Here is an 11,449-nt window from a genome sequence, read left to right as displayed (position 1 = left end):
TCTGAGCCTCTGTGTCATACACTGGTCTTACGTGCCTGCTTCTGGGTGGCTATAACATGGCACAATTTTTGGCCCTAAAGCTATAGACATCAAGTTCCAGTACGTCGCTCAAACAAGGCAATTTGTGATGACATTCGTTATCCTTCCTGATACATGGAAGAAGGAACTTCTGAGGCTGTTCATCCAGACTTTTGGTCACATTGAATGAAGAAAATTTTGATGACAGTCATCAGGTTTCCGGTCATGTAAATCGTGTAATTGTGTGATTATAGTCATGGTTTCATGATGTACAAAGTGGGACACGCTTTTAGCTATCGGTAATAATCAAGACCGGATTTTTATGACCTAATAATCACTTAAATATTTATCCATTTATGCATGAAAAACCTCCGAAATATGCACATTAAAAATTTATTTTACATTGTTTTAAGACCAACAAATCCCCATTTAAGTTAATTTTATGTAAACACTGAATGATTCACTTGTAATAAAAGACTATACTTAAATACAAATTATGCAACAAAGCCAACATATTTCATTACAAATTTAAAAAACAATGGTACTCACATTTAGCTCTCCGAACTTTCAACTTCTCTTCTGTTGCAGTTCACAATTACTAAATGTTTTAAATTTTCCATAGTTAGTCGCCTCGTATTGTCTCGTAAGGTGTCGTTAAAGCGGGAAAACTTCTTTCCACCACACAAGAACTTAGGGCCGCATGTAGAGAAGCCGCTATTTGCTCCACTGTTAGTTATTTTTTACTTGGCAATTCAGTACGTTTACCAGCTAAAATTTCTTCAATTTCACAAATTTGTTGATAACCTGGATTTTTTAAAGAATGCTGTGTACTTTTTAATTTTCTACTTCACCAACTCTTCCATGAACCGAATTCAAATTGGAAACAGTGGTTCTGAACACGCTTAACGACTGATACAAAGTAGTATTGCTTGCCTCCAGTGAGGAAATGGAGGATGGAAGATGAGAGAATTGAGCAAATATATAGGAAAGATTAGTTTCTAGTTCTGTGTTTTTTAATACATGTCGGGCAATTTGAATTGATGCTGCACTTTTGGGATCAAATATATTCACGCCATTCCTAACTGTTTCTAAATGTTCGGTATAATAACTCGCTGCACACAGCCACGTGCCCCAGCACGTTAAATTTATTCCGGTGGAAGCGGAACGCTCAGTGCTACTGCTTCGAAGGGTTCTTTTCTGTATGGTTCTTTAACAAATACCTTCTTCAGAGAAGACACCAACTTGTCAACAAGCGGAAAATTTGCATGAATTGTTTCTGCAACACGGTGCAACCCATGGGCAAGGCAAGTCAAATGTGTCATATTTGGAAATATAACTTTAAGCAATTTTTGAACAGAAGCACTTTTCTTGGATTTAATTTTAATATTCTCTTTGTGTATATTAGTGTTCAAATGCTGAAGCACCTAAAATCGTTTTTCACAACCAACTGTTTTCTCACACGCTCGGCAATAAAGAATTTCGTTATCCGTACTTATCATCTTTCCTTCGAAATCCCGCTGATACAGGTATAATTTAGTTTTCTGGCTTACTATCACTTTCGGCATGACTACAGAAACCTAAACAAACTTAACTACAGACTAGTCACCACTAATGTGAACGGCCCCCAGCTTCAAATGAAGAAGCGTTACGAACCTCATGGAGACTTCGGAAATAAATAAGTGAAGTCCCTTATCGGTTGAATTGTATTACGCTGATAGCGGCTACATATGAACGCTTCCGACTAATCCCTTCGCGGCCACTTCGATGGTACGCGGATGAGGCAAATAACGATTACAGGGGATCGGGGACGTCCCGTCCTGGTATTGAATCAGAAACATGAATCATGACGAAATGTTGAGTCAAATATGCAACATATTCTAATACGGAAAAGGAAAATTATATACACACGACCATGATTGAGAATTTTAACATAGGAGAAAAATTAAAAAATATATATGATAAAGGTTTTAAAAAGTAAATATGCAGTATAAATAGAGCTCTTCGAAAATATGAATCTTATTCATAAAACAGGCAAAATATGCATTTATATGCACCTTCAAACCATGTCCAAAATTTAAGAAACGAAGTAATTCATACATATGTGCAAACGAGCATAATTTCTGGTTGCAAGAAAGAAATATGCATTTGCATTAAAATCCGGTCCCTAGTGTTAATGAACTGAGGATTATATGGCAGTTATAAACATTATGTTTACACGTGACACGGAATTTTGTGTTGGCATTCATCAGGCTTCCGTTATTTTTAAGAAAGGAATGCTTTGATGACAGTCATCGGCCTTCTGGTTCTATGTACAAAAGTAATTTTTTGGTACTATTCCAACGAACACGCTTTATTAGCACAATATTACGTTATTATATCAGATCAAGGTAAATGTCTTCTGAAACATCCTGTAGTCTGAACACCGATTTCAGGTTTCACAGCTTTGACTGAAACAGACAATTCACATTTCATTGTATGTTAGTTACAGGCGTTACTAGGAAACAGGCTTGCCAATCTCATTATCACACGTACCTTACAGCCAATGTTCTCGGGTGTTTGCAATTCATTTAACGACGCCCTGAAGGGTTCAGATTATTTGGCTTGGAATGGTAGGAAGATCCAAATTGGAAAAGATGTGGAAGGAAACGGCCATGGTCTAAAATTAGCTGCTATTTAGCCATTTTCATAAAGAGACTGGGAAAACCCAAGAAGAGTTCCAGAGTAACAGTTCTCTTATCGTAGATTTCAACTCCGAAACGACGCCTACTCTGCCGCGACGTTCGGTTTAACATGCGCTTTGAAAACGTCGTTAAATAAGCCACTGAAATAATGCGGCGCAGGTTAAACAGCTAGGGAATCCTTGAATCTGGGGGTTTGTTTATATACGTCAGTGCAAAGTGTTTATAAGCACACACCTCCACGGTAATTGCTAGGACGCCGTCGTTTTCAGAAGCCGGGAGCTGGATGAACGCCGTCCCGTCTGGCTCAACGGAAACGATCTTGCCGGTACAGAAGCTACCCTGCTTCTCCCCCGAGATGACGTCAAAGTAGGTCCCGCCGGGTAGACTTGTCTGCAATACAGACCAGCCAAATGGGTGGCAGTCATACAGGGGAACGTCACAGTGTGGAGGGATATTTTCTGTACTATCCTCTGATGTAATTTTATTACGCTTCTGGGTCGCAATGTAATTCTGTTATATGGATTAAAATTCACAGATTTTTGTTCGTCGGCTTTCCCTTTTTAATGACCACTCCACCATTAAGCTCTACCCATTTTCATCTTCCCCTATCCCATGAGAAACATAAAGACAAACACGGTTCCTGCTTACGCTTAATATTTAGTTCCAGTGTAATATTCAATGCAGTGTATGACTTGGTCTTTCGGGAATACGTGACGCTGATTGTAGGAATTTTTCCAACTTTTCGACAAGCAAGGCAGTTTCCATCTTTTGTGATGAAGTCGAAAGTAAAGCTGTGATGTGATGACACAGCAGAACTCTTGTCTGTCTCTTCCAATCATAGTTTCACTTGCGGATCACCACCCAATGCGAGGTGTGTATAAAAACAAATGCTTCCAACATTCTCTAAAAGCAATAAACCTGAAGATGGCGACTACAGTGTTTGCCGAAACATTGGGAAACCTTCAGTGTTCTGCGTGAAGTATTCCCGAAAGGCGAAATCAAACATTAACTTCATCTAATTTCGACTGTCTTCTGTCCTCTCAGTTGGTGAATATGGTAATGCTTCCTCCGAATACATTCTTCTTACGATTTGACTGTATGAGCCTTAAAGTAAAACAGGCCACTGACCGCCCACCTGTATCGTCTGGTTGAGGTCAGTGTTATACTGGTCATTGAACGCGATGAAGTCGAGGTTACCTCTGGTGTAAGCGATCTGCTGGCTTCCATTATCCCACCAGTTCGTCACTGATGTTCCTGGAACATTTAGCGGAATTCAGTGATGCAGAAGCTTATAATTCTAGTGCATATCGTTGAAAATAAGACAGTAATTAGTAATTACGCAGTTGTAATGTTGCTACCTCAGATTCTCTCGACATTGTGTCTCATGCCAGTTTGTGTAATTTGTCCAAGACTGAAGATGTAATTGTTATACACTTTGTCCTTCAGTCAAAATTTCCTTATTTCCTGCTGAAAGACGTGTATATATTATTATCTTGTGTGTTTTCCCCTCTAATCATTTTGGAACCACAAATATTTATCCCCAGAGAAAGAGTCAGCCGGTATGAATTAGCTAGGATGCTAGGTGAGCCACTAAGCCAGTCTGGACAATACTCAGAAGATGAAAATCGCTTCCACATGGCAGATATCGAAACGTAATTTCTCCCTCGTCCAGCTTGTAACCTTGTCATTTTACCGACTTAGGCGCTCCCTTAGTTCATGGACACAGCTGCAGATTCAGTGAACAACTGCGAATATTCTGGGAGTGAGAAATTTTTAGATTTCTTTCAGTCGAAATAAATAAATTAGAAGAATAAGAGCAACTGATATCGGAGTCTGTTTCTGCAGTGTTAAAGCTGCAGGAGCGTGAAGCTTACCACTCACTTTCTTCTAATTAAGAGATCAATAAAGTTAGGTGCTGTACCTCCACTCTGCCCTAGTCTTCACGATGTGGCTCATAATTAAGCAGGGCCACAAATTTCCCGCTGGAAATCATCACGTGGGCTCTACAATCTGAAGGCAAGTAGGCGTTACAAGTCAATTCCAGATCTTAGTGTTCTGTCAGTCGAAGTGCGGCTTGATCACCAAATCAGAACTGATTGTTTGAAAAGCCGGCCAGTTTGAGAGGTTTGGGGAGATCTGAGTACCACGTAAATTGCACCAGGTTCGTGAACCTCGCCATGTTATACATCTGCCTCCACAGATGTTCACAAGTCCAATCGTTTCCACACGTTCCGTCCGCATTTATTGCTGGAGACGAACGCTGTGCCGGTCCATGGTCATAGTTGTAAAAATAGTAGCTGGACATGACGCGTGGGTATCCATAAGGCCATGACATAAATGTGCCGGCATCTGTATGTGTGATTACAAGACGTTATAAGCTTCTTTTCTTACTTGCAGAAATACCATCCCTATCAAAACATCCGTCTGTCTCACCCTGTTTCTGCCAAACGGCGCATCGTAGATAGAAAATGATGTTGCTTTTGGAAAGACAAACCCGAAAGAATCGTTCATTTTTATCATAAATACATGGGTTCGAGTCCAAGTAAATTTCTTCCCCGGTCCTTCTTCCACAATAGAAGCACTGAGACAGAGAGTACATAACCTTCCATATTTTATAATAACCATGGTAACGTAATGTGTTTACTCTAATTATGGAGTGGTGTGTTTTCTTTCTTCATTTATTTTTAGGTAATCCAGTTGTGTATTCAGTCCGCACTGAATAGTGTACTGCAATTTTATGTACGCGAAATTCCGATGACAGTTTGGCTGTTTTAGTGCGGGAGTACAGTTACCTGCATAACGCTCCCTCTAGAAGAACTGCTCTGAAGCCCGCAAAGGTGGCACGTTTGAGTCCAAGAACCTACAGACGGTAAATGTAACTACGTGTAAATACCACGAACAACAAAGTGAATTTATGAAATTACCTTCCAGAATTTTCTGCATAGGAACGCTAATTTTGTATGTTACATGTATAAGGGCTAGTTGGGTGTATGTTTGTACTCACAGAGTACGTAGTTACTCTCAGTGTCTGACAGATGGCGTTAATTTCCACACGACCCAGACGCATCGTTTGGTAAAACCTGTTAGATATATGAAAGTCTGTTTGGTGTACGTGTTCTTCCTAGTCCTCACACAGGACCTTGACCTCTGCCCTGCTTAGACTAGTAATATACAGCTTCTACTTAGGACAATTAGAGGAAGGACATTTTGCTCTTCGGTATGAAGCTCAGTTGGGAAGAAAACAATCGGAATCAACTCTGAGAATTTCATTTATTCAGCTGGCCCTGGATAGGAGCCAGTGTATTTGGTGTTGATCTTTCAGGATATTACCTTATCCGCTGAACACCCGTTAGTTTCTTAGAGAGCTTATGTTACCTTGTGCAGTTTTGTTTGTTTATTGGTGAGAATGTTCGCTCCCCGCCACCAGAGCCGCGCTGGTACTCATGATTATCCACAACCACGAGAGCATCGCCGCCATCCAGCATCCCCCATTCTGATCCTGAGCAGTGAACAAATTAGGGAGAGTAACACAGAGGGGGAGGATTTGAATACACACAAATCCGAAACACTTATGATTCTTTAGCGTTATTGAAATGCAGATGAGTTTTTACATTTAGGTTTCAGGTAACATGATCCTTCTAATATGCCAGAAAATTTTTATGAAGTAAAATCGATTTTCGTCAATTTTGTTTATTATATGAAGGACCAAAGTAAAATCATTTAGGAGGTAGAAATTAATCGAATGTGATCGATATTTAATTCTCTCACAGCGATACGAACACTTCGCACAAAGCACGAGGAGTCTGGGGTAGACATGAACAGCAGGGCGAGGCGGTGAAGAAACATTGGAGGGAATTAATTCGGAAAATAATTAGCTCAAATGAACTGTATTTTCCCCCAATACTTTTCTTGAAGACATCCGCACCTAGACATATAAGCGCCTAAAGTAGGAAGACGAATGAATACACAGAAATTAAAATAACCCAACGGTAAAAATATTCGCAAAGGACTTAAACATAAGTTTATAGACGAATATTGTTTTCCCTCGCACCACCCGGGGAGAACCCCGTGAAACCTTCGTGCATAACGGAGCTGCATTATGATGTTAAATTTCAACAGTAACATTCCTACTGCTGCTGTATTTCTCGCCACTGAAAAAGCCTTTTGATCAAACATGGCACCTTGGCTTGCTATATAAATTATCGAAATTACAATTTTCGATGAGTCTAATCAAACTTATTAGTCCTTTTCTTTTTCAGAGAAAATTCAGAGTTTATTTCGAGGGTGTCCGTCCTGTCTCGGATATAGTACAGTAAATATATATATATGATAGGCCCCAAACACGTGGTGTTCATTCAGGTATCTGATGATGACACCTGTATATATGCGACAGACCGCAAAAAAGGTTATGTTCTCAGAAAGCTGCAGCGAGGTCTCGGTGCTGTTGAGACGTATTTCGAGCACTGAAACAAAACTCAGTGAAGATAGGAATCAGGCCATCTACTTTTCTCACAGACTTAGGCCATATATGTCTCATCTTATACTGAATGGACGGAATATCCCCTGTGTCAGTCATGTCAGATATGTAAAATATTTCAATGTAATCTCCGATAAGGAAATTACATGGAGATAGCACATAGAAAAGATTGAAACTAAGGTCTTTAGAACGTTTATTAGAATCTATTCCGTGTTCAGAAGTGAGCGTTTAAGTGCCAATATTAAGGTATAACTCCGTAAGGCACTGATCAGATCAGTAATGGCTCATGCTTGTCTGGAATTAGTGGCAGTCACGTGCTCTTAAAATTGCAGCGCCTGCAAAACAAGGTTCTGCGTACCATTAGAACATTTCCAAGGTGCACACCGGTTCGCGATTTGCAAACGGCTTTCAACCTTCCATTGTATACTCTTATATCAAAAATGATGCAGGCAACAAGCAGAAGTCACAAAATCATGAGAACTAACATGTTCGCGGTATAAGAAAAAGTGAAGCCAGACATAGAAAAAAATAAGATAATTGGCAGTGGTCACGCTTACGACCGTTTAAGTGATTAAGCTGCCGTTATAACATAAGATACGTGAGATAGGCATGATGTGCTCTGTGAAACCAGGAATGTGAGAGGGCTTGTGTGTATTGCAAAAGGAAAACATTTCAGTATTCTGCTATATGTGAGAAATATGCACTTGACGAAAGGCCAAACATATTCATAAGAGACAAACCCATGCTCTTGTCAGGGAGCAGGATTATGACCGAAAGTGTTCAGTTGGAAAAAAATATCTGCTCGTGAATCTCAAGGAGCTTGTCGCCAAGATGAACTGATTGGCGTTAAACCGCCAGTCGTAGGGTAACTGACTTCGACTTTACTTGAAGTCCGAGACATTCGAGAGAGAGTCTGATAGCAGAGAGTTCATTGTGGTAGGTGAAAAGCTAACGGCTGAGGCCGGGGAGAGTTCGCCCAAATGCTGAAGTGGGAGCGTAGCGTCCGAGTTGCTTTAACACCCCCCCCACTACCTTCCTCCACCACAAGACATCACAGAAGATTATGTACTACTCGTAATTATTTCGAGGTTGTAATCGAAGTAGTTACATAATAGTTAGATGCACTTAGATCTGATTGACAGGTTAGAGCAACGTATATTCCTCACATGTTCGTAATTTTACTTCCGGGCTCGGTCTACCTGTGTACAACTATTTCAGGACAAATTAATACTAATAACTCTCTGGGGTTCAGAAATTTGACGCAGAAAGTGCAGTAAGTAACCACAAAACAACATCCCATTACACAGCGACAGAGATGATGATGCTTTGGTTCTATAAAAGCAGGGAATGTCTTTGAAATCTGAGCAATTTTAAGGTGTCTCTGGGTTTTGTTACTTACCAAAATTGTAGAAGTGGCTGATAGGGAAATCTCCGGCAAATCCTTGTCCCAAGTAAGTGCCATAGTTGAACTCTGTAACCCTCCCAAGACTAGTATATTCTCCCCTCTTAACAGCCTCTCCTCCTGCAACAGGGACAACACGCCTTCGGAATGTGTACAGGTAACCAGGCACGCACAGTTCTGCTCTACGCCTTGGGCGATTCACTCTGTGGAAAGAATGGTGATCGACGAATTTGCAAATAGAGTGGCAAAGGAAATATGTGAAATAGAAATACGAGGTCACAGTAGAAGGAGAAAATATATGTGAGAGGGAGCTTCAGAACTTGCAATCTTCACGCTTCTATATTTTTTTCGAGTTCAACTCTGAAGTCTGAATTTGCCAGATGAGCTGTAATGTTAACTTTTCTGTATTTGTTTTGTTTCAGTGAGGTACCGCGTTTTCTATACTTGCAAATCGTTATATAAATTAAATATTTTTATCACCATAGACAATGACTTCCTGGTAGATAAGAGGCCTTGTCTGCGGCGGGAATCCATGAACTGTGCTCAGATTCTTGACGTGGCTGTAGATGTACTGCAGGTCCTGTGGCCACATGTGTTTGGCGGCGTCCACTCTGGAAGCAATGGCACAAAGCATGAACATTTCCTTACTTGGACATCAGCTTGTTTCACAATGCGTGGTCTTGCCTGGGAAGCTACTAGCAGTTAATTTAATAATGAAATTTCTTGGTGCTATGCTGCTGATTTTCTTTGGCTCTTGGGTCCCCCATGGACCACAAATTCTAACTTTTCTCTGTTCTTTGTAAAGTTCCTCTATCTCAACATTTTCAGTAGTATAGCAGGTACGAAAATTAAAGGGGGGCAAAAGAATCAAAATGATGCATTTTGGCGCGTTTCATTATTATTATGATTTAAATATTCGCCAACAACTGAATGAACTGAATTGGTGTTACTGAAGATAAAGACGAAACATTTAAATCATCTCCGTGAAGACGATCTGTGGAGACACGAGATTAATACATTTTCCACGCTTGTTTACATTTTCCTTTCTATTCACAACATACCTTATATTTACGCATGTTTTACTTTTAAGCGTGTGACATCAAATGAAACATGTCCTGTCATCTCTTGATATTGTATGCTAAACATTTGCTGTATCATGCATGTTAAATTTTGAAGTAGCAGTGATTTTCTGCACACACACACAGACACACACACATATATACGTGTATATACTAATTTGAAAATCTCGGATACAAAAATGCAATGTACTCATGCAATGGTTGTATATTCTGAGATACCAACCTAAAACCCGCTATTCCTGCATCCACGAGATAATTCAAGAAATCTATGATCTGCTCTCTGACATCCTGCGTCGTTTGACTGAAGTCATGCGGTCCACTCAGCTCAGACTCCCTGACCTGAAACGTCACCGAACTTCACTTTATGGTTCCTGTAGGCAGGCGACTAGTTACCACAAAATTATTTAAAGAATTTGGTTTTATATGTTGGGCGAAGAAACTAGACCTGTGGACAAAAAAATTATCGCAATTGTACGGAAGATTAAGTTATATCCTTTTGCTAATAAGTTTGTTTCTTTACATATTCCTTTATCCCTTGCATTCAACAGGGCCGTGCCACAGTTCACGCGGTTAGTCGCCGGCTTCCCACTTTTGCGGCCTAGGTTTAATCCTAGGTCAGACCATGTGGGATCTGTGGTGGACATAGTGACATTGAGCCAGAATATCGCCGAGTACTTCGGTTTCCCTTGCCAATTCTCATTCCTAGAACCTGTACAAATTATTAATTATTCTGTGGACTATAGTATAGTCCCGATACTGACAGTATCGTTACACAACCAACTTTAAAAATTAATACTCAGCTGTTTAAAATGTTGTCACGTAGTATATAATGACTACAGACGGGGTTTTGGATCTGATATTGGATTTATTGACCACTTATACACAAATCTCCGAGCTGCAAGTAATTATAAATGCATCGCTGACCTCAACTCATCAGAGATCACTATCTCACAAGCTATGCCCTTCCAGCCCTCAGTGTCTTCGCTAGTTTTTGCCTGGTAGCGGCTTCTAATAATGGCTGTTCCTCTGCTTTCGGGCTCAAGTCTTTTCTGAACGGCGGCTCGATTCTATCTGTACTCTTCTTCAGAGTCAGAGTTGAAGTCACATTGCCACTGACGGTGAGTCAATCAGTCAGTCAGTCAGTCTTGGTGTAGAACCCAATCTGGGGCTCATGACCAGATATTTATTACCGTTTAACAGTTATGGTCTTCTTTCTGTGGGGCACCCTATCTGACGAGAGGACGGATCTGTCTTTTGTAAATGCTGCTGGCCCTTGCCAGCGCAGTCTTTCTCGAGTCCGAGTCCATTGGCACTAGCGACCATATTTTACTCTCTCAGATTTGAAACTTCCCTTTTCGTCGCCTCCTACGATCCGCAGGGTCACGGAGGAGGTATTCGACCTCGCCTCCACACTTTTCTTTCAAGTTTTCTCCTCATAATCCCTTTTCACGAACTGAATAGAAAACACCATTTCTAAGAGTACTTCTGTTGTTGAATGTAGATCCTTTGCATCGAGAACGTGTTCACTGAGCTGTTTCCTAATAACGTCTCTGGTATAACTGATTACCTCTCGAGCGTTGCATAGTAACGGTTGTACACGCTACAATATAGTATTTATCATTCAAGCTCGAGGGCATCAGATGGTGCACATTGTAACGGCAGCAACCACCGCCAGGTCCCTCAACCAGACCCCCTTCTTTCCTTTCCCCCCTCTCCACATGCCCTACGCTTGCGCCCTTCATCCTTTCACCAGGGACTGAGAGGCTCGTCTGAACACTGGAGGGCCATTCTG

At 40.7% G+C, this 11,449-nt stretch overlaps 1 protein-coding gene across 1 annotated transcript in view; it reads right to left on the bottom strand.

Annotated features, from left to right (window-relative positions):
- Positions 1 to 2,131: 2,131 nt before the first annotated feature.
- Positions 2,132 to 11,449, bottom strand: part of LOC111867559 (alpha-amylase 1) — a 19,117-nt gene continuing 9,799 nt past the window's right edge. The window contains exons 5-10 of the mRNA XM_033752720.1: positions 9,881 to 9,996; positions 9,059 to 9,189; positions 8,576 to 8,698; positions 6,074 to 6,198; positions 3,817 to 3,966; positions 2,132 to 3,209 (exon numbers count right to left, since the gene is read on the bottom strand). Coding sequence (XP_033608611.1) covers positions 2,868 to 3,209; positions 3,817 to 3,966; positions 6,074 to 6,198; positions 8,576 to 8,698; positions 9,059 to 9,189; positions 9,881 to 9,996 — 987 coding nt within the window. The 3' untranslated portion in view covers positions 2,132 to 2,867. The remainder of the gene's footprint in view (positions 3,210 to 3,816; positions 3,967 to 6,073; positions 6,199 to 8,575; positions 8,699 to 9,058; positions 9,190 to 9,880; positions 9,997 to 11,449) is intronic.

The sequence above is a fragment of the Cryptotermes secundus genome, unplaced genomic scaffold (assembly GCF_002891405.2).
Source record: "Cryptotermes secundus unplaced genomic scaffold, Csec_1.0 scaffold148, whole genome shotgun sequence".
Taxonomy (NCBI): Eukaryota; Metazoa; Arthropoda; class Insecta; order Blattodea; family Kalotermitidae; genus Cryptotermes; species Cryptotermes secundus.
This window is presented reverse-complemented; position numbering and strand designations above follow the sequence as displayed.